Source organism: Phyllostomus hastatus, unplaced genomic scaffold, assembly GCF_019186645.2.
Source record: "Phyllostomus hastatus isolate PE091 unplaced genomic scaffold, TTU_PhHast_1.1 phas_contig_58, whole genome shotgun sequence".
Lineage (NCBI taxonomy): Eukaryota > Metazoa > Chordata > Mammalia > Chiroptera > Phyllostomidae > Phyllostomus > Phyllostomus hastatus.
The window spans coordinates 16,854,154-16,877,980 of NW_025333916.1; the positions used below are offsets into that span (position 1 = coordinate 16,854,154).

General features: G+C 39.3%; 2 protein-coding genes across 5 annotated transcripts in view; one reads left to right on the top strand and one right to left on the bottom strand.

Moving 5' to 3' along the window:
• The window catches only part of MSH3 (mutS homolog 3), a 137,591-nt gene extending 135,126 nt beyond the window's left edge, over positions 1–2,465 (bottom strand). Inside the window, exons 1-2 of one of the 3 annotated variants that reach the window (XM_045848096.1) lie at positions 2,265–2,465; positions 683–803 (exon numbers count right to left, since the gene is read on the bottom strand). In XM_045848096.1, coding sequence (XP_045704052.1) covers positions 683–803; positions 2,265–2,465 — 322 coding nt within the window. Of the gene's footprint in view, positions 1–682; positions 804–1,294; positions 1,400–2,261 lie in introns of those variants that run through there. The other 2 variants (XM_045848095.1, XM_045848097.1) reach the window with 2 other exon arrangements.
• DHFR (dihydrofolate reductase) lies at positions 2,355–23,147 on the top strand. 2 transcript variants are annotated; one of them, XM_045848099.1, is made up of 7 exons: positions 2,355–2,478; positions 2,679–2,797; positions 3,153–3,202; positions 4,877–4,982; positions 12,520–12,646; positions 14,649–14,764; positions 22,868–23,147. In XM_045848099.1, the coding sequence occupies exons 2-7, from the start codon at positions 2,712–2,714 to the stop codon at positions 22,944–22,946; spliced, it is 564 nt and encodes a 187-aa protein (XP_045704055.1). In that variant the 5' UTR covers positions 2,355–2,478; positions 2,679–2,711; the 3' UTR covers positions 22,947–23,147. The 2 variants fall into 2 exon arrangements, with proteins under 2 accessions (XP_045704055.1, XP_045704054.1); XM_045848098.1 differs by having other exon boundaries at positions 2,356–2,478; positions 2,666–2,797.
• Positions 23,148–23,827: the final 680 nt, after the last annotated feature.

Sequence of the window (23,827 nt, forward strand, 5' to 3'; positions counted from 1 at the left end):
TCCCTACCACAAATTGAGGCCAAAAACCAGAGGAAAATCTGCTCAACCACCTATATATCCAACACAACCTATAGAAATCTGGGACCTAAGGAATGGTGGTTTTATCCATAACCTTTTCCCATAGAGAAAAAAGTAGCTTTACTCTAAATAACAACAGGGGAGATCTACATGTCTTGATATTGAAAATCATTCAAAATGTTCTGCTAAGGGGAAAAAGATAGTTGCAAATTAGCACATATAGTATAAAACAACTCACAAATATTATTAATTAATTTGTGGGCCTATGTGTGTACATCTGTATAAGTAGAAAAACCTGAAAATCCAAAATTAGCAGTAGGCCTCACTGAAAGAGAGGGGTTATAGGGTCTTCCACTGTCTACCTTTCACATTTCTGCATTGCTTTTTTTAAACAAACATGTTTTACTTTCATAATTAGGACAAAAATTAGCTAGAGGAAACTACAGCCAAAGTGCAGAACTCCAGCTCTTACCTCCACTTTCCCAACTTCCTACACACACCACTGCCGCTCATGAAGGAGCCACTCCATGGCACAATGGAGACCTTTCTCCACAAAAGAAAAGAAAATGGCACAACTCTGCAAATAGCCTCCTCTGCCCTCTGGCTAATGCAAAAATATCAGAGTATGACAGTGAGAATGAAAAATTATTACCACAGAACTCACCAGGGTTCCCAGACATTACTGAATCACTTTGTCCTTCCTTTTCTTTGACTCTCTTTGCTTTCTTTTTAACAGGCCCATCATTCTGTAGTGGTCTCTTTTTACTTCTGTCAATTTCTGCAACCTATACAGGAGAATTAGAAAACGATGTGTTATCTCTAAACTCAAAACATGATATATTCAAACTAATTTAAGCCTTACCTCTGAATGACAGCAAGGTCCTTGCCATCCTCTTTCCTAGAATTATCTACTTTGAGTTCAGAAAAGACCTATCGGTCAATGCTTTTACCATCATCAAAGACAAGGTAAACACTGACAGGTCATGAGTCTCAGCATCTCAAGCCCTGCTACAATTATATTAGAACCAAGCTGCCACCTTACTTTGCTCAGTCAGTGTTCATTATCTCAAATTACATAACTTGGATTACTGTACCTACACATATTAATAAAATACCTTCAAAAGAAAAATATTTATTTAGAGGTGAAATCAGATAGACAATGAAAGAACAGTATCATTTCTAAAATATTAACTGTAATTTACATTTTATGTTCATCACTGAAGATGCCACAAGATCATGAACATTTGTTGGTAGGCAGCCTGTCAAAAAAACTTACATCCTTCACCAAATGCCCTCCAAATCACAGGTGGCAAACACAAGGCCCACGAGCTAAATCTGGCCAGCACCTTGTTTCTGCCCAGTGGCAGCGCCGAGCTCTGGTTTAACTGTTAAGTAAAGAGTGGTTACATTTCTACAGTCCTAAAATCACTCTCAGCCCTTTGAAGGCAACCAGGAGGCTGATGTAGCTCCCCACCCCTGCCCCCGTGAAAATGAGTTTGACACCCCTGCTCTAAATGGTGAGTATACAATAAAAACCTGATGAATTCATAAAAATGTAAACTATCATTAAAACAAAAACAGGAAAGAACAAATCACTCTATAGAAAAGATATATAAATTAAGAAAACAAGATTTTAAAGTAGCCAAGCTGTCACCCTCATTAAAACTTAGAGAGTGGTGGAAAGCCAATCTGCAATCACCTTTGACATCCTCAGTTTGAGAAATACTGTACCAGGGACCCAGTGAGGGTTCATCCCTGTGGCAGTGCCCAGTAAAAAAATAACAAAAACACAACTACTCATTTTACTCAGTTGAAGAGTGGCACCTAACAAAACCCATATAAATAAGATAAATAAAGCTTCTCTTCAACCTTCAATCCAGGTATAAAAAAAAAAGAGGGAGGTTGGAGGGTAAAAGAAGTATCCTTTGCCCACACACCCCTTCCCTCATCAGAATGGAAGTCATTAGACCTGAGTTCCTGACTCTGGTCTGCCATTAAGAATCTGCGTGATTCTCAGCCTCAAGCCTATCACCCCAAGGGGAAACTGTAATTTTTGAGTGCACTTAGAATGGAGAATGGCCTAGCTTTCCACGCTTTCACCTGCCCGAATCCCGCCCCTTTCTCTTCCGGCACCGCCCCCTCCCTAATTCTCGCGCACGCGCCCCGTTTCCTCCCGCTCTAACTTAAAGCACCGCCCGGCCCCCTCTCCCCGAAAACCCCGCCCCGTCCTGGACCAAACCCACCACGTGCGGCAACTGAGGTTGGAAAGTGGACGCTGGAGGCGCTGCCGAGTCAAAGTCAGGTTCAGCGTTCACCGCTGCACACCTAGAGGAGGAAGTGGATTTCAGGCTTCCCGTGGACTGGAAGAATCTGCTCAAAACCGCTTGGCTTGCAGGGGATGAGCCAGAGGCAGCCGCGCCGCCAGAGGCTGGCTTTCGGCGCGACATCGTGGGTCAGGGAGTAAGAGCCCGGGGACTGGGCCGAGAAGGAGCGCGAGCGCGCGACCCAGTTCCCGGGCGTCAGCGGGGACGAGCACGTCAGGACCCAGCCTTGCGCCGGGGCGGGGGGCGGGACGGGGGCGGGGTCTTGGGTGCACCAATGAAGCCGACGGGGCGGGGTGGCTACAATTTCGCGCCAAACTTTGTAGCGTACCGTTGTAGCTCGCAAGCTCAGAGGGTTTTTGTGCCGCCGTTATGGTTCGTTCCCTAAACTGCATCGTCGCTGTATCCCAGAACATGGGCATTGGGAAGAACGGAGACCTACCTTGGCCTCGGATCAGGTGCCTCGCAGACCGCGGATGGGTTGGTGTGAGAGGGCAAAGGCTGGCGCAAGCTGCCCTTGATTGAGGCAGCTCGGCCTGGTGGCACTGGGCGGACAAGCCGCGGGAGATGGGGTTGAACTAAGCTGCCAGGAGCTGGGCCTGGTCTTCCTTCTGCATCAGGAGCCGGGAGGCCAAGTTACTGATTACCGTCCCGTTTCTGCTGCCCGGCGAGGCATTTTCTCCGCTGCGCCCTGTCCCCTTGCAAAGTCCCGGTCCTGGAGACCACCACCGTCCCGTTTGTTGGGCGCGTTAGAGCTGGATGGAGTTCACGGGGTAAACGTTCTTAGTAACAGTGAGTTTCTCTAACTTGTAGGAATGAACTCAAATATTTCCAAAGAATGACCACAACCACTTCAGCAAAAGGTAATGGGGGGTTTTTAAGTGATTGAGATTTCCGAAGAGTCTTGCTTAAATAAGCTTACCAGTGCAGATTTTACTTAATTGTAAAGTTTTCCATGTTAAACTGGGACCTTTTGTCTTAAGATTTATCTTCATGAAGTTCCCGGTGTTTATTAAACTTTTAAGTTCTTTTCTGTGGGCACGAGTACGATTGAGGTATTGCGCAGAATTGGCAGCTAGGTAAGTTGGCTCTGGACACCAGAGGAGGCCTTTGGAATAGCAGCCAGAAGAGATGATGAAGCATAAAGGAAGGCAGTGGAAAGGATAAAAGTCCAAAGAACGGTTACATGATACCGGATTTGGAAACCAACAAGGTAAAGGTAATGCCAGGAAGGCATAAAGGATGAACTCTCATATTCTCAGTTTAAGAGTATGGGTGGTATGGAGAGTAGTGTGCAATCGTGATGATTTTGAGGTGCTTGTAGGGAATTCAGGCATACGGTACTGGGTGAATTGAGACACTAAGAAGAAGAGGATAACCAAGGAAAAGAATGTGGGATTGGAGAATACCCATTTAAAACCTAAGATGTATATTTGGTCATAGGAGGAGGAGGAGCAGAACAACAGGGAAATAGTCAGAAAGGAGCAGGTGCAACATAAGTTTAACAGAACAGGTGCAAACTTGGCACTTAGATCACTGATAGAGACGAGATGGCAAGAGCTCAAAGCTAAAGAATTGTCATGAACCACCCTCTAGTATCCTAAATAATCTGGTAATAGGAAACAAAGTATGGAAAGATACCTAGTCTTAGTACTTGTAGTTTGTAAATACTAGTGTTTTCTGTTTTTAAAAAATCAAGCTAATAATGATTCATTAAGAAAACAGAAAAATGCACTCCTTTTGGTAGTAGTCTGTCACAACATACTAAGAATCAGAACTGTGTTGCTTTGATCCAGATATCTGACTCACAAGCTTTTTTCTCCTAAATAATTAAACCAAAAATGGAAGCCATCTGTATAAAGTTTTTAAGTAAAGAAGCCCAAATTGAAAGTATTTTAAGCAAATTGAGTGGACTATTAAGCAGGTATGACTATAAATCTACAAAGTACACAAATGTGAATACTATTATATCAAACAGTTAAATAGTACTTTTTAGATGTCAGGCATTGCTCTAAGTCTTCAGTCCCCACCATACTAGACACAGAAACTACAGGGTGGGGCAAAAGTGGGTTTACAGTTGTGAGTACACAGAACGCAGTACACAGTTTATTCTTGTATTATTTATTAATTATTATTTTCCATATGTAAACAATTGTAAACCTACTTTTTCCCCACTCTGTATATTATCTCTATTTTACAGCTATGGGTAACACACAGAAGATTAACATGACTTGCTCAGTAGATAATACAATACGTTCAATTTGAACACTGACTCAGAGTCTTTGCTTTTCACTACTATATTATACATGACTACAGTTGATTAAAACTGTATTGCATATAAGTTAGATAAAGCCAAAAGGGGAAATAATTATTGTGTTTAGGTAATAAATAGTAAATTTTGGTAAAGCTGTTAAAAATTTTAATTTTTTTGAAGCCGATCCACTAGATGTCAACAGGACAATTATATGTATGCATATATACAAATATGTGAAATTCTATTTCTAAAATATATCTATTCTGTGTATGTGACTTTATAGGTAAACAGAATTTGGTGATTATGGGTAGGAAGACCTGGTTCTCCATTCCTGAGAAGAATCGACCTTTACAGGACAGGATTAATGTAGTCCTCAGTAGAGAACTCAAGTAAGTACTATAAAATAAATTCACCCCCCAAAAAATCGTGTTCCATTTCTTATGTTACAGGTCAGTAAATGTCAAAATAAAATACTATGAATGTAACTATTGATAAAGCTGCTTAATATCATGTAGGTGATTACAGAAAAGGAATAAATAGATATCTATGCCACATAATAACTTACTCTGCTATTTAAGTCACTGATTTTATCTCCTTAAATCTCATTGTAGTGACAGAATCGCAGGTTTCCTTGAACCATTAATCAATTCTCAGTAGGGTCAAATATCAGTTATATAATATAAATTAATAATTCTTTTTAGTTGCACATAAAATCAAAATACATCTGTTTGGGGACTTCACAAAATTTAGTTGCTATCTCTGGACCCAGCCCTAAATGCAATAAGATATAAATTTTAATATGGGCAAAAAAATTGGTCATAATCTTGTGCCATATTATTCCTAGTTTACCAAAATACCCAAATAGTATTTAGTACTTCTGTTCTTTACTTTGTGCCTGTAGATTAAAAATTTCAGCATATTGAAATGGTCCTAGAGATCCTAGAAGAAGGGAGTATGTCCATTGGCCTCTACTAGGAATTTTTCTGCCCTCCAAGCTGACCTAGTTAGTTCCTGATACCTGGAAATGAACAGGAAAGTTGGAGGGTTGGGGGGAGTCAATAACATTGAAACTACCCATGAGGCTCTGGCTGGTGTAGCTAGGTGGGCTGAGCTTGGGCCTGCAAACAAAAGGGTCACCAGTTTGATTCCCAGTCAGGGCACATGCCTGGGTCGCAGGCCATGTCCCCAGTAGGGGGTGTGCTAGATGCAACCACACACTGATGTTTCACTCCCCCTCTTCCTCCTTCCCCTCTCTCTAAAAATAAATAAAATCTAAAAAGAAAAAAAAAAACTACCCATGAAGTCAGCCCCAGTCCTTTTACCTTAACCATGGCTTTCATGTCATTTATTCCACATGTGACTTATGCTGATTTTCTATATTTTTTTGTTGTTGTTTATATTGATCCTAACCCACTAAAATAATTTTCTGAACCTCATGTGTCTGTTTGTTTGGGGGGTGGTTGGCCTCAATTAGATCTTAAGGAAAAGTTTAGAATTGGCATGGTAATCATTGTTTCTTAAACTACTAATGTAATCAATAAAAAGAATGCAGTCATAAGAAATATCTTACAAGGAATTGAGTTATATAGTTGTGGGGGCTGGCTAGGAAGGCCCAAAATTTGTAGGGCAGGCCACTGGGAAGGGGAGGCTAGAACTCTTCAAAGGCTAGAGCTGATGTCTACAGGTAAAATTTCTTCAGGGAAGCCTCAGGCATGTTTTTAAGGCCTTTCAATGGATTGAATCTGGCTCACCTAGAGTAAGGTCATCCAAATAGCAACTTCATAGTGTCTGAATATCTGAGGACTATAGCCTAGCCAAGCGAATACATCAGAGACCATCACACCATGGGAAGAAAATAACATTGCATAACTATAGGCTAAGGGAGTTCAGGCTTCTATAGATTTTTCTCCCAGATCCCTCCGAGAATGGCATAGGTAAAAACCTGGAAGAAAGTGTGCCGGAATACTTGCATTGATTGTCTCTCAGGGATAAGCAATATGTTGATGTGCATCTTACCATCTGCCTCAATCTTCATACTCTTCTCTTTCTCCCGGTTGCTAGGATATTCTGATTATCTTTTTACTTTGTAGAATCCAAATAACAGACTGTATTGCCATTTTCAGAGATTCTTTAATAACATATTCTTGAATACTACTCAAGTTTATTTATGGCTAGCTTGAGCTGAAACAAACATAAAGAAATCTCAGTGGGAGAGATGTTCGCTTAAGCCAGCAAATCTCCTCAAATGATGAGTCTCATTTCTTCTTTATGACCCTTCTGTGGTATGTGTAATTGGGTTTGGTTGTTTATTATACAAGGTCTATCCAGAAGGCATCCAGCCATGTAATATGAAGAATTGAGACATTTATTGAAGAAGATACAAGAGACATTGCACATAGGACAATAACGCCTCGGTCCCCTTCAAAATAGGCACCTTGGGACCTCACACAGTTCTCCCAATCACCATTGGCTGCCGCGTCATGTTGTCCTGAATCTCACTGATGGTCTGAAACCTCTTCCCTTTCAAAGGTGATTTTAGTTTGGGGAAAAGCCAGAAGTCACAGGGCACCAGATCTGGGCTATAGGGTGACAGAGTCACCTGAGTGATTTGATATTTTTCAAAAAAACTCTGCTGGACACATGATGCTTGAGCAGGTGTGTTGTTGTGATGAAGCTGCCAATCACCAGTTCTGAATATTCCAATAGTTTCCATGGAGGAATGTTTAAGCTTAATGCAAAATTTGATGCAGATTTGTTGCTCTACTCACTCAGTCATTGCAGATGTGACAGCCACACAGCACACATGCTTGCTTACTCATTGGCATCTACCACCCCCACTGACTAGTACAGTGAAGTCCTTGTTGTTCACACATGTACATTCCAGTCCACTCTCGTAGCTGCCAGGTTATACCAGTGTAGTACAAACCAGTCTCATATTAACCATGGCTGGGCTGTTTCCGGACAGACCCTGTATATTTTTATATAACATTTATTGGCGTATTTCACTTTTTATTTATACGCAGAGAGAAACTTTAAAGTCTTTATTATCAAGCATGGCAAGGAAAAGGGGATATCAGTTGGGGAAAAATTAGTTTATTTTTTATCCTTCCGTCTGTTTCCCTGGTCAGTTGCCAGTGAGCTCCACACATATCCCGAGCACGTGCTGTCTCCCAGGCACAACTGGGTCTGGAACAAAAGGAGAGATTTGCACATGTAAATCATTATTGTTCCTGTAAGTTTTTAGAGACAACCTCTCACCACCACCCTCACCCCCATGGAGGAAGAAACTAAATCCTCAAGAGAATCCCAAAATTTGCTGCCCCATCCTAGTTATTTTAGGTAACTATTTCCTTAATAAGTTCTAAGGGAAAAAAAAGCTTTTCCATGCCTTTCTACACTATCAAGTTATGGCTCTAAAAGAAACGCTGTACAGCCACGTTTGGAAAACAGATTGGCACTTTCTCAAAAGGTTAAGCACAGAGTTGTAGGTCCCAGCAATTCTCCGTCGTAGAGAAATGAAAACATTAATATAACCACACAAAAACTTGTACACAGATGTTCATAGTAGCATTATAAATAACATCCAAAAATTGGAAACATCCCAAATGTTCATCAGCTGATGAACAACAAACAAAATATGCTGTATCCATACAATGGAATATTTATTATTCAACAATAACAAAGGGTATCTGCTACAACACAGATGAACCTTGAAAACGATATGCTAATTTAAAAAAGCCAGAGACAACAGACCACGTAATTCCATTCCTATGAAATATCCAGAATCGGCAAATCCATAGAGACGGCGGGTGGGAGAGGAGAGTAACTGATAGTGGGTACAGGGTTTCTTTCCACAGTGATGGCAATGTTCTGAAAATGGACCGTGGTGATGGTTGCACAGCTCCATGAACACACAAAAACGTTAACTGAATCGTACACTTACAAGGTTAATTGTAGAGTATGTGATTTCTTTCTCAATAAAGCATTTCTCAAGGTCCTTGGAATCAAAAGTTAAATTAAGAAACTTTACTGCAATGCTGTAGCTTTGACAGCATCTTTAGGAAATCCAAAATTGTCTCCATGAAATAAGTTGTTATAAATTGTCTTCAATCCAAAAACTACCTAACATGAAATGTTAGATAACTTTTTTTTTGTGGTCTCACTATCATATTTTCCAGTGATTAAAACTTTCCCCTCTTCTCAAAGCTGCAATTCCCTCTCCACTGCTCACGTGCTTGATACAGCAAAGACTTCCTGTGCTGGCTTCCGCCCTGGCACTATTAACTTTGGTTTTAGGCTTTATTAACTTCAAGCCTTGCTGAACCTCACTTTCCTTATCAGCTAAATGGGATTAATAATGACAGCATCTTAGGGCAATTTTAAGGACTGATTGAAATTTTATGTTATAAATTTCTGGCACACAGAAGGTACCCTACAGATGTTAGGTCCTACTCCCCTGACCTTTGCTGTTTCAGCAAAATAGCCTTGCTTTATAGCTTATAGAAAATATTAATGAGAGCACAGTGAACAGCCTCATGACATCATCATTTTCACCTTACCATACCACTTTGTTCTTATGTCCCTTGATCTTCAGACAAAAAAAATCCCCTTGTATTAAAATCAGCCCTCTCCTCACTCCCATTGCTTTATTCTAGATCCTATTTTTTTCTGTCTTTCAGACCTTGCTCTCTCATCTTACCCTTTTCTATTTTAAATCTTACCACAGATTGTTTTTCTTCTACCCTCAACTTCCTTGGAGCTTTCTTGTGTTAAATAAGTTTAGTAACTTTAGTATAAGCCTCAATAATGTCTTTGGTGGTCTGTCACTTCTGTATTTTGCTCATGTTTTTATCTCCTTCGAGACTCAGCTAAGGGATCACACTCCAAGGAGTATTCTGCCTCATTAAGCCACCCAGATGCTGCACCATCTCTTCGCCCATCTAGCATCCTCCACATACCTCCATGACATGTTCTTTTCACTTAATGGCCACTGCTGAGACATTTCTGCACCTGCCGTTGCCACCTTTTTGGCACAGGAAGTGCTTTTTTTAAAAAAAACATTTTATTATTTTTAGAGAGAGAAAAACACAGGGAGGGAAAAACCAATGTGTGGTCACCTCTTGCATGCCCCTTCCTAGGGACCTGGCCTACCACCCAGGCATGTGCCTTAACTGGGAATTGAACCAGCGACCCTTTGGTTCACAGGCCAGCACTCAATCCACTGAGCCACAGGAGCCAGGGCTAATTTCTATAAATATTTTTAGTGGCCATAGTATTCAATTATGAGATAGAATGTACTTGAATGAATTTTAAATAGTTGAATATCACATTTCTAAAGACTGGGTATGAAAGATGTTAAATTAAACATTTAATCAGAGTTTGCATTCTGATTAAATGTGATTCTAGCCTAGGGCTTTTTTTTTTTTTTTAATGCTTTCCCAATAGTCCCCAGGGAAACTGGGCCAGGATTCCATCTGCCATGTCATCTTCTTTGACATCAGGCACAGTGGGAAAAAATAATGTTTATAGGGTACCTGGGGGATAATCAGGTGAAGCTGCGAAAGGCCATAAGACACAGGTGTGAGGGCTCTGCCTAAATGAGGCCATGCTGTCCTTGAGATCTGAGGAAACCAGAAACTGGCATCCTTGTCCCCTATGACCACCAGCTGAGAACATATTGTCAGTGTGAGAAGTTGCAGCTCAGGCTCCAACATCAGACTGCTGGAATCCCAATGCCAGGATCACCATTTCGTAGCTCTGTGGCCATTGATTACCTAACCCATCTGCCTCAGTATCATCCTATGTAAAAATAAGCCTGTGTCCTGTGGACCTACACAGGGCTACTAGTAACATGAGATGGTATGCGTGTAAAGTGCTGCCTGACCCCACTACTTGAGAGAGCAAATGGGCACTTCAATAAATGCTAGATGTTTTCTTCCTAATACAACTATCCATCAGGTAAAAAGCAGCCTCCCCTAAATAGTGCTTTTAAAGAAAGGTATGAAGAATAGTATGATGGGAGTGCCTGCTATGTGCGCTGTAACTTTTTATGCCACCCCTCTGAGGTAATTCAGGGCTCTACTTTCGAAACGGTACCAAGCGTGTCCACACGCTTCTTGACACAGAATTTGTATGCTACTACATACCAACTCCCCATTGTCAGGGAATCCAATCTCTATTGATTTGAAATAATTGAAGGAAATTTAGCAATGAAATAAGTGACAATATTACGTGCTTGCTCTGTTATTTACTGTGTTAGTTCCTAGGAATTGGGCTGTAAGGAAGTTCGTGAGCTCAGCTTTGCCTCTTCTTTTCTCTCCATCTGGGAGTCCAATGTTTCCTGTGAAACTTATTTCTAAATACCTAAGTAGCAACATTTGCAGCATTTCGTCCTCCTCCCATGCCTTTGTTATAACTAAAGTCTTCAATAAATCCCTTAACCTGTTCTTTGTTTTCCTTTTCCAGACTCACTACAAAAGAGCAAAGTAGTAGTCTTTAATCCCCTAACCATTTTGAAGCCATTGTTCCATCTTCTGCACAAAATGATTGTCCTCTTTCTTTAAAGTCCACACCCTTTTATACCACCTTGTAACTCAGTCCACCATCTTTCTTTATACTCTATCTCCTGTCATTAGTCCTGACTTCAACACCCTCAGTTACTGAAACCACCCCGATTCTGTTTCAGTTACTCTAGGCATTGTTTATTAACTGAACTCTCTTCTCCCCCAACTCCAGATCTGTTTCTTCTGGATTCAGTTCTCCCCCTGAGCAGCATGCTCCAACCTCATCACTGCAGCTGCCCTGGGACCTTAGAGCATCCCGTGGCTCATTTAACCTCTCCCTGGTGTCCATGTCTTTTTCCAACCTTTACTCAAAATGTACTCTTTGTGCCATCTTAACTCCTTTAGAGATGATAAAGAGGGAAGTACACTATGTATCAAGGAGGTGAGGGAACCAAAAGAATGAAAGCTTAATTCTGCATGTCTCTCATTTAGAAAGCAAATTGCAATCGTCTACCCAAAAAAAATAGTTGTGGAGTTTGGGAAAGATAGAGCTACTCAGTGTACACCGTGAAATTAATTAGCCTTTTCCTTTTTGGATTTTTAATTACAAAAGTAATGACATGCTCATTTTTTAATACTTCAACCATTTCTGTATTATTTGAAACAAAATTTCTTTCCCCACTCATGCTGTATTAAGTTTGACCATTTGAAAGTAGTCATTCAATCATACTACTTTTTCCAATATTTTGTCATGAAACTTTCAAATGTAAAAACCTTGACAGTAAACACTTGTGTAGCCACCTCACAGATTCTACCATTAACATTTTACTGCATTTATTTTGTCATTCATCCATCCCTTCAGTTAGACTTGCTCTTGTTATGCATTTCAAAGTAAATTGCAGTCATTAGTCTGTTTTCCCCTAAATACTTCAGCATATACATCAGTAACTAGAGTCCAGTATTTCTTTTTAGTGTTTTCCTTTTGAGATAATTATCACATACAATGAACTATACAAGTATTCAGTGTACGTTTGCTAGGTTATGACAAACGTCTGCACCTGTAGAACCCTGTATCAACGATATGAAACATTCCCATAACCCCTAGGACGCTTCCGTATGCCCCTTCCCAGTGATTCTTTGCTCCATCCCTCCAGTGGTAACTACTATTCTAATTTCTTCCTACCATAAGTATCTCAAGATATCAGAAATGTTTTGTTTTTTGATTGATGGTGGACCATACATATACAGATGTGGGTTAAATTATTTATTTGCCATAGGCCATACTGATGTTAACTTTTTTGTTGAAAGAATTCACATTTATGGTGATTTTTGTTTTACAACTATTGCATCCTATATACAAACTATCTGACTAGTATGAATGGCTTTTGTAGAAACTATGTATAATTCTTTTGATTAACCTCAGGGAACTTCCAAAAGGAGCTCATTTTCTTGCCAGAAGTCTGGATGATGCCTTAAACCTTATTGAGGAACCAGAATTAAAAAATAAAGTGGACATGGTTTGGATAATAGGAGGCAGTTCTGTGTATAAGGTAAGTCAAGTTATCTGTAAACATTGTACAAAGCAGTGTTCTACTCTCCGGTCTTTCAGCTTCCCTGCCATCTGCACATTGTAAGTCATGAGGAAGCATATTATCCCTACTCTAAATCAAACGTATTGTCAATTAGAATTATTTGTTTTCTGACACTGTCAGAAATGATACTATGATACTATAAATAAAAATACTTAAATAAGTTTTTAAGTCTTTCCCAGTTTATTTCCAATACGAAGTAATTTATGTGTCCGGTACATTCTAAACCCTTCCCTTAGAATCGTGCTTGGACTGTGCTGCCTTCTCCCCCCGATGTGCCCTGATACACTGAGTTATCCCTTCTCTTCAGGGTTAGTGTGTCTCTTCCTGAGAAAGTGATGAGCTCTCGGTTGATACGTACTGGCCAGATGTGTCTGAGTTTGTTAAAAGCAGACAATAGTGCCTCGACAATTTTCACGTAATGTGAAGGGATGGGAAAAGTATTATTTTATATCATAAGGGAAAACAGATAAAGGAGAAAATGTTCCTCATTCTTGACCTGTAGCTTTCAAAAATTTTGAGGATAATAAAAGGAATTTTCTTACTCTTTTAAAACACTCATGAGAGATTAACATTTACAGGGAGGGGAAAAATCAGTCCCTACCCTTTGTGGGCTTGTGGTAGGTACACTGAAATCATTTGAGAAAAAAGGCATACCAGGATCTTAGATGGGGTTACAAAAATACTGTTTTTTAGGTTCCTGTTTCTACAACCTTTTAAACAATATAAATACTGAAATTCACTTATATAATTTGATATATCTATATGTTGTAAATGATAAGAAAGTAGAACCTCCAGGTTATAATTTTGCATTATCCGCCCACCTCACATCACAATAGCTATCACAATAGCTTGTAGAACATTTAGGCTGCTCTTCTCACGGGCCAAACTGGGACTACTAGCCTGTTTTTGTAAACAAAGTTGCATTGGAACACAGCTACGGCCATTGGTTTAGTATTGTCTGTGGCTGCTTTTGCCTAAAAGGTAAAAGAAACCATATGACCCACAAAGCCTAAAATATAGGGTGCTATAGTGATGCAAAGGGTACCATCTGACCTTTTGCATCACTAACTTTGACATAGACTTTCAGATGCTGCTGTGGTTAGTCCTATTCAATTTTCCTAATTTTGGGTGCATTGAGAATTGGTAGAACATTTATTTGTTTGGGGCAAGAGAATAAATGATATAATACTACAAGCCGTAGAGTTGAAAATAAAAAGTCATTTATTTTATGCCCTTATTTGAAAATTTAAAGATAACAAACAACATTTGAAATTATATTTCTATGTGTGTATATATTGTTGCTTTTTCAGTCAAGAGTTACTGCTTCCTCGGAGCTGCACTTAGGACTCATGATTTTGTGTCGACAGTACTGCAGGCAGTAGTTAGAAAAGTCATTAACAATATGAAGCAAAACACAATCATTAGCAACAAGAGGCAGAATAAATTACCTACAAGCATTGTAACTATCTCCTGAGAAATGGAAGCATTATTAAATTTTGTGTAAATGTACTATGTATGCCCTTGGGATTTTCATTAGTCAAGGTCTCATGAAATTATACTATCTTACCCATATATGCATATGTAAATTTTTCTATAGCCAGTAACTTAATCATTCAGGGTTCTTATTTCTTAAACCACCAGTGAGGAAAGACAAAACTGAATGCTTAAATGAAAAAAGAGTTCATGTAAGCAAACAGAGGCCAGAATATAGTTTAACTCACTCTCATAGTTATCAATAACGATTAGTGCCATTCTCAACACAACTAGGGCATACTTTGCAGCGCTCCAAAGTAAAGAAGAGGGTATTTAAATAGCATTCTTTGGGGGTAACAGGTTATGTAGCATGTATTGACTACATTACAAACTTGACTACATTATTAAAACAAACAAAAATCTTGCATTTCTATTTTTCTTGATACAGATAAATAAGGAAATTGATGACTTTTGTTTTATTTCAAAGGAAGCCATGAACAAGTCAGGCCATGTTAGACTGTTTGTGACGAGGATCATGCAGGAATTTGAAAGTGACACATTTTTGCCAGAAATTGATTTGGAGAGATACAAACTTCTCCCAGAGTAAGTATCTGAAGCACTTTTAGATTTCCAGCTTACAGACTATAGGAAAGAGTATGTCTACACATTGAATTGGGGGTAGCAATATATTTTATATACAAATACTATAGAAATTTTTGGAAATCTGCTTTAACAGACTTGGGAATGTTCAAGTTTTAATGATTTTACTGAAATCTAAAGTAGTACTTAGTTCATCCTGTGGGATCTGTGCTTAGCCTCAAACACTGAGCTGGGCATTGGGGAGAGTATTTACCCAAACAGATGCCGTTCACTCTTCTCCAGGAGGTCATATTTTGTAGCAGACAGGTAGAGTGGCAAATAATAGATAAACATCGAAAGAGTTGCCGTGTGGAGAATTGAAATGCTGTGATACGATAAATAACTCCATAGTCTGAGAAGTTCTTTCTGAAGAGTGACGTCTCCACTAGGATCTAAATGACAAGAAGCCAGCCATGCAAAGAGTGGGGAAGAACATTCCAGACACCAGAAATAGCCAGTGCAGAGACCCAATGGCAAGAACAAGCTTGGCATGTTCCCCGAGGCTTGAAAGCCACTGAGGGCATTGTGAGCAAGGGGAACGCCCAAAGGGATCAGACCAAATGCAGGTGTAGAGGGTCCTGAATTGAGTGATGTTGTTGTAGCTGTTTATGGAGAACGGGCCAGCGGGGACAGGAGTGAAGCTGGGAAACCAGTTAGGTACAGTAGTTCAAGTGAAGGATGAAGGGACTTAGGTAGCAGTGGTAGAGATGGAAAGAAGACTTAATACTTGCTTTACTATGTAGTTGTGATTTTAGCATGAAACTGCCTGATTTTGAAAACAAATAGCATTTTTGCTAAAAACACTTTCAGCTTTAAGATTAATTGTATCAACACTTTCAACTAGCTTTTAACATTCTTTTAAATATCTTCAGTTGAACTCAGTCATTATTCTTTGAGTGTGTTTTTATAAATACCTCCTAAAAACATTCAGAGCCAAGTGTGAATAAATGAATGGCTTAGCTTTAAAATAACAGTTTATAGAGTAATAGGTAGTAGTTTTGAATCAAATGAAACATGTGACAGATTTTCTGGAGCTCTTAACTAGCTCTGAACAGCTCAAGTTCAGGCTTTTGCTTACAGTTTCCAAAGGTGACTGCTTAGAAAAGTCACTCTTACTAATTTCATATATACTTATGTAAAAGTGTGTGTGTGTTTCTTTGCCGCACTGTATATATTTCCTTTCTCTTTGCTAACTAACAAAAGAGTAGATTACTGTGTGAATCGGCATCATACTAAATACCCTCCCAAATCCTATTCTCAATCAGACCTCTTCCAAAGCTCTGACCCTTTACATCCCTGATAACTTAAACACCATTCTGGCTCTCTGACTCTTAGAAATGAAATATTTAACATGTTTACTGAAAAGTGATTCACACATCACAAATTCACCATTGAAGGTATATAATTCAGTGGTTTTAGTATACTCACAGGATTGTGCCATTATCACCACAATCTAAGTTTAGAACATTTTCATCATCCACCATAAAAAAACATGTACCAGTTAGTGGTCATTCTCCATCCCCTACCCTCCTAGCCCCAGAAACTATTAGTCCATTTTCCATCTCTATAGAGACGCATGGGGAATGGGCTTCTTTCACTTGCATACCACCTTTAAGTTCATCCATGCTGTAATACAGGGGTGGACAAAAGTAGGTTTACAGTTGTGAGTATATGAAACACAGTTTATTCCTGTATTATTCTTTATTATTGTGTTATTTTCCATATGAACAACTGTAAACCTACTTTTGCCCATCCCTGTATATATCAATGTTTGCCTCATAGATTTTCTCCCATTATATGAATTGTTATATACTTTCTTTATACTCCCATTACACTTTTTTTAAAACGTTTTTTTAATTTGTACTTTTTTTTCTTTTCACTTTCTTAATAATACCATTTGTAACTCAAAGGTTTTTAATTTTGACGTACATTATTTCTATTTTTTCTTTGGTCATTTGTCCTTTTGGTGTTACACCCAAGAAACCATGACCTAATCTGAGCTCACAGGGATTTACGCCTATGTTTTCTACTTAAAAGTTTTATAGTTTTAACTCTTACTTTAAGTCTATCTATGGTCCGTTATAGGTAATTTATGTATGGTGTAAGGAATGGATCTAAGTTCGTCCTTTTATAAGGGCTATCTAGTTGCCCTAGCACCATTTGCCGAAAAAAACTATACTCTCCCCCACTGAATTGTTTTGACACCCTCATCAAAAATCAGTAGACCGTAAATCTGAGGGTTCATATCTAAACTCTCAGTTCTCTTCCATTAAATGTCTGTCCTTATGCCAGTACCACACTGTCTTGATTAATGCCACTGTGTAATAACTTCTGAAATCAGAAACTGCCAGTCCTCCAGGTTTGTTCTTTTTCAAAATTGTTTTGGCTATTCTGGGTCCTTTGCATTTCTGTATGAATTGTATGACCAGCTTGTCAACTTCTTACAAAAAGCAAGCTAGGATTTTGATAGGGATTGTACTGTATCTTTGCATCGCTTTGGAGGGTACTGCCAAACCATGAACACATGTCTTTCTGCTTGTTTAGGACTTCTTTCATTTATTTCAGAAACATTTTGTAGCTTTCAGTGTACAAATATTTTATTTTCAAACTGTTCACATAGAAATACAGTTGGTTTTTGTGAAGGATTAGTCTTATATCCTGCAACCTTGCTCAACTAATTAGTTTGAACTGTTAGTAGATTCCTTAAGTTTCTATATACAGGATATATTAATATCATTTGCAAACAGAGATGGTTTTACTTCTTCCATTGCAATCTGGATGTTTTTAATTTCTTTTTCTTGCCAAATTACCGTGGCTAGGACCTCCAGCACAAAGCTGAGTAGAAATGGCAAGGGCAAGACATAGAGGGAAAGCATTCAGTCTTTTACTACTGAGTATGATGTTAGCTGTGGGTTCTTCACTGATGCCCTTTATCGCATTGTAGATCTCTTCTATTTATACTTCACTGAGTGATTTTTAATCATGAAATGGCATTGGACTTTATTAAATGCTTTTTTCCTGAGTCTATTAAGATTATTTGGTTTTTGTTTTTAATAAGACAAAATACACCAATACTTAATACACTATTACATTGCTTGGTTTTGTGTTAAAATAATCTTGTCTCTAGGATAAATCCACCTGGAAGTAATATGTGGTAGCCCTTTCTGTGTATTCGTAGATTCAGTTTGCTAGTATGTTGTTGAGGATTTTTTCATTTATATTCATAAGGGATATTGCACTTTAGTTTTTGTTGTTGTTTTTGGGTTTTGGTAATGTCTTCACCTGGTTTTGGTGTCAGGATAATACTGGCCTCATAGAGTGAGTTGAGAAATGCTCTCTCTCTCCTATTTTTTTTCAAGGAATGGTGAAGAATTGGTATTAATTCTTCTTTAGATGTCTTAGAAAAATGTAATGGTGTGTAGATTCAGATAGGAGATTGCCGTATAAATCCAAAATCCAAAAAAAATGCATTCAAAATGGACCTTCTAAACAGAACTATTAAAAGAAAATAAAAAGTCCTTGTTTCCATTGCACAGTTTGACTGTCCTCTTGCTTTCAAGCCTGTGCCAACATGATAACGACAGCCTCTTTAACTCGGGGTGGAGAGAATCCCCTAAGCAGAGGTCTGGAGTAGGCCATCTTTCTCCAAGTAGAGAAGGAGGAAATCTCTGAAGACAAAGGGAATATACTTTATCCCTGGAAGTCTGTAACATTGCTCAATTCTTAAGATGTTTTCTCTCCAAATATCTGTACCTTTGGGAACTTAGAATTGCTCCATACTGTCCAGAAATGAACTCTGCATTCTTTTTTGTTCCCCATAGCAATCACTTAATGTATCCCCTCATTTTCCCAATCAGTAGGCTTCTCGTGGATTCATAGGTTTCAGTTCAAACAGTCTTTTATTAACACCATACTTCCTGGTAATGAAAGCACTAGTATAATGAAATCAAGATGAAGAAGCAGGACATTTGTAAAGAATGAAGAGAATAAAATTAGAGTATAGATGAAGCCACAAATGGTGGAAACCTAAAAGCAAGATTTTATTTATTTTTAGAGAGGAGGGAAGGGAGGGAAACAGAGAGGAACAGAAACATCAATGTGTGGTTTCCTCTCACATGCCCCCTATGGAGACCTGGCCTGCAACCCAGGCATGTGTCCTGACCGGGAATTGAACCAGTGACCCTTTGGTTTGCAGGTCTGCACTCAATCTACTGAGCCACACCAGCCAGAGCAGAAGTTAATTTTAACAAAGTAACATGTGTTTACCTTGTATCTGCCTCCCCACCACCATCACCACTGGGGGCCATTGTCTGTGTAGTTGTTCATTTGACAGCACCATGCCAGCCTGCCCTCTAAGCTCTGCCCTCATCCATCCTGCCAGAAGAAATCTGCCTATATATCTCAGACTGTTTCACGCTAGGCTCCAACCAAACCACCAGACCCCAATATTTTATGCCAGCGGCTTTTTGTTTAATGAGTCTCAAAGAGGCTTCTTTTTCTAGTTACTCACCTTTCGTGTGACCATTCCATAAAAGAGGATAAAAGACCTAGGCCTTGGAGGCAGTAGTTGGCTCCAGAGTTGGGACAGATGCCCCTTATGGACAACCTCAAGTAGGTTTCAGACAGACTGATGTTTCCTCTTCTTACATTCTCTTTTTTTTTTTTTTTAAGATTTTTACTTATTTATTTTTGGAGAGAAGGGAAGGGAAGGAGAAAGAGAAGGAAAGAAACATCAACATGTGGTTGCCTCTCGAGCACCCCCTACTGGTGCCTGGCCCACAACCCAGCATGTGCCCTTGACCGGGAATGGAACCCATGACTCTGGTTCACAGGCTGGCACTCAATCCATTAAGCCACACCAGCCAGCACTGATGTTTCCTCTTCTGTCCTCATTACTTCCTGAGACTGTCCAACAGGACCCTGGCATATCTGTCCACTTGTTTGTACACTTCTCTCCTCCTGAGGCTATGGTGTCTATGGCATCTTCATTTTGTTTTAGTTGTGCTTTGTCTCCTATAGATAACTGTTGCAAGAGCTATATTCACCTATTTCTTAGACTTTCCATCAAATCACCTCTGTATTATTCTCACAATGCTTTGTCAGTTCAGATCTTATGTTTCTTTTATTCACTGGCTTCTGAAATGCTTGAAGGTTCTAGAGGGGAATCTCTATCTCGGTGATTCATAACAAATAGGAGGCTTTTCCTTCAAATCCTGTTAGACTTAAACTCAGTTCAAATGTAGATCTTAGGCAATTTGCTCTTCAGAAAAATTAAGAATTATAGTTATGAGGTGGTTATAATCATGAAAACAGACTGAATGTGTGAATATTATGGAAAGTAAAATTAATCTTAAGCAGAATTAAATTTTAGTTTTACAGAGAAGATTATCATTAATACTATGAGTAGTGAGCCTCTCCAGCCAGTAGCTATTTCTAAATTCTTATTCGTGGTTTTAGAAATAACTTTGATACTTTACTTTTATCTTATTAACTGACAATCTAGACAGTCTTGATATACACACAAAAATATACATGTTGTTTTTGGTGACTTATTCCAGATATGTTAAAATTATGGTTAAAACTTGGCCTACTAAAATCATTTCTTTAGAAAATGAAAAACTATTCAGTTACTAAAACAAACAGCTCAGAAAATGCTTAGTAAATAGAAACATAGCCTCTTTCTCTGAAATATAAATTATTCAAGAAAAAAATCTTTCTTTTCCTTATTATGCTGTTATTTCATGTATATAATTGTTTTTATTAGAATGTCATAATTAGTCAACAAAAGTTTGATATCTCTTTTTTGCTTAGTTTCTTTTGATTTTGCTTTAGGTGTGGTTGTTAATAATTGTGAGTTTGCTGTCCTTTTACTATACATGTTTTTTCTTTATCTTCTTTTCTTAGATAAGTCCCTTTAACATTTCATAAAATAAGGGCTTGGTGATGATGAACTCCTTTAACTTGACCTTATCTGAGAAGCACTTTATCTGCCCTTCCATTCTAAATGAGAGCTTTGCTGGATAGAGCAATCTGGGATGTAGGTCCTTGTCTTTCATGACTTGGAATATTTCTTTCCAGCCCCTTCTTGCCTGTAAGGTCTCTTTGGAGAAATCAGCTGACAGTCTGATAGGAACTCCTTTGTAGGTTACTGTCCCCTTATCTCTTGCTGCTTCTAGGATTCTCTCCTTCATTTTTACCTTGGCTAATGTAATTATGATGTGCTTTGGTGTGTTTCTCCTTGGGTCCAACTTCTTTGGGGCTCTCTGAGCTTCCTGGATTTCTTGGAAGTCTATTTCCTTTGCCAGAGTGGGGAAGTTCTCTTTTATTATTTGTTCAAATACGTGTTCAATCTGTTGCTTTTCCTCTTCCCCTTCTGGTACCCCTATAATTCGGATGTTGGAACGTTTAAAGATGTCCTGGAGGTTCCTAAGCTTCTCCTCGTTTTTTTTGAATTCTTATTTCTTCCTTCTTTCCTGCTTGGTTGTTTTTTTGTTCCTTCTGGTCCACTCTATTGTTTTGAGTCCCAGTTTCCTTCCCTTCACTATTGGCTCTCCGTGCATCTTCCTTCATTTCTTTTATGGTAACCTGCATTTTTTTTCATGTAATTTATGCCCAAAATCAACCAATTCCGTGAGCTTCCTGATCACCAGTGTTTTGAACTGTGCATCTGATAGATTGGCTATTTCTTGGTCGCTCAAAAGGATGAGTCCTGGGACACTGATCTGTTCTTCTGTTGGAGACATGTCTCTGTCTCTCTTTTCTCTCTCTCTCTCTTTCTCTCTCTTCCGGTCTGGTCACCCTTGTTACAGTGAGGTGCGGAGCCTTAGGTAGTTACCTGAGCTGGGCACCCCAGTCGCTAGATTGTGATGTTGTATATGGGGGTGGGGACGGGAGGGAACAATGGTGGTAGCTCCGTTCTCCTGGGATCTCAGTCCCTTCTCTGGGATCCTGGGTTGCGTGCTCTGCCCTGGTCCACAATGCTGCCTCAATGGGTCCACCAGCCACCGCTTGCGTACTCAGGGTCCACCCGCTGCATCCTGGTTGCAAGGCACTTACTGCTTCCTGTAAGGCTTACACGCTCCCGGTTGCCTTATGCACCCAGTTCTCCCCGATTTCCGCGCACCCGCTCCTCCTCTCAGTCCCTCCTACCTGTCTGGATGAACGGGTCTACTTCAACTTCTTGGCTGTCTGACTTCGATTCAGATAAATTCTCTGTCAGTTCTGGGTGTTATTCTGCCTCTAAATTGTTGTTGTTCTAATCTTGGTTGTGCGTGGAGGTACGGTGCATCTACCTATGCCTCCATCTTGCCGGAATTCTCAATATTGCTTATTAGTCAGTATTGTGCTGGATGTCATAAGAGACTTAAATTTTTTTCCTGTATTATCCCTGCTGGCAGTGACTTTAGGAAATAGGGGAACAAAACAAACTCCTAATATTAATAGATATCACTTGTAGAGCACTTAATGTAATGTGCTCACAATACTAAACTCTTTATAAAGATGAAGACTTTTTATTGACAGCCAAGTATCACACAGCAGAACCAGAGTCAAACCGAGTAAAACAAACAGAGTAAAGCAGGTTCCTGCCCGACCTGGACCGGAGTGGGATGAGCCCACACAGCACAAAGGAAGTGCGGCAGGATTTGTGTTGGAGACTAGAGGGGTCAGAACAGCCTTCAGTGAGAGACCTGGGTTTGGGTTTTTTTGTTGGTGGTTGTATTTTATTTTTCTTTTCCTCACATAGGAAAGCTGATACCAAGTCAAAGACTTACAAAATGTTATTAGGAAATGTTATATTAACTGGGTTATAGAGCGGAAAGATAAAAGAGAAACAGCTAACAGCAGTTAGTGTTTGGGAGAAGAATTAGGAATCAGAAGGAAAGGAGAAATTATACTTTTTGTTTTTCAACTTTCTGTACAGTTTGAAATTTGTCTTCCGTTTATTTATGTAGTATATTTGCATAACCACCAAGCTTAACTGTGGATTTTGTGCCTTTTGGCTGAGAATCAGGGAAGTTATCTTTTTGATTGATATATTATTTAATTATATATATATTTCTTTAACAGATACCCAGGTGTTCTTTCTGATGTCCAAGAGGAGAAAGGCATTAAATTCAAATTTGAAGTATATGAAAGGAATGATTAATATGAAGATGTTCTCTGATTCATTTCAAGTTGTTTCCCAACCCCTCCAAACAATTAATGTATTTAACATTAGAAAAAGACAGTTCTGCCCTGGCTGGTGTGGCTGAATGGATAGAGCACCAGCCTGTGAACCAAAGGATCGCCGGTTCGATTCCCAGTCGGGGCACATGCCTGGGTTGCGGGCCAGGTCCCCAATAGGGTTTTCAGCCGTATGTTGATGTTTCTCTCCCTCCCTGTCTCTCTCCCTTCCTCTCTCTCTCTAAAAATAAGTAAATAAATAAATCTTTTTTTTTTTTAAATAGAAAAACAGACTTTTGTTGACTCTAGATCTATGGATAATTATTTATAAGCAATGTGTTTTTATTAGTCCATCTTAACTAGATTTGGTTAAGATTAATCTTAACTGTGCTCTATATCAGATACCATTTGTGAAACATTTCTTGCTGTAACTGTCTGAATGTCCATCGAGGGCCAGCATTAGGTCCCTAGCACCTGCCCAGGGTAACATAGTACCCAGGCACCACAGTGGGAGAGTCTGCCGGTAGGGTGAGTTGAAACCCTGGCCTATAGAGATAGGACCTTGTCCAAATATCAGAAATGAATTATAAACAGAATAGTTACAACTCAACTATTAAAAGAAAACTAGGTCAAAATGGGGACCATGAATTACTCTGTGCATATCACACTTCCAAAAAATGTTCTATTCACTCAGGGAATCAGTAAGTTGAGAACTGCAGTATATTTCGTAGGGATAGTAAAGAGGCAAGTAGAAGACTACCTTTGTGACGATTAAAAGAGGTGTCTGAGACCTTTACAATCTCTTTTTCTGATCTTGAGTGAGATTCCATGGGATGACACAATGAAACAAGAATGGGCTGCTTT

Bases quoted from the DNA above. Each gene is read 5' to 3' on its own strand.
- DHFR (XM_045848099.1), top strand. From the start codon at position 2,712: ATGGTTCGTTCCCTAAACTGCATCGTCGCTGTATCCCAGAACATGGGC. The intron at 12,647-14,648 runs GTAAGTCAAGTT...TTTATTTCAAAG, and splicing joins GAGGCAGTTCTGTGTATAAG to GAAGCCATGAACAAGTCAGG. The intron at 14,765-22,867 runs GTAAGTATCTGA...TTTCTTTAACAG, and splicing joins AGATACAAACTTCTCCCAGA to ATACCCAGGTGTTCTTTCTG.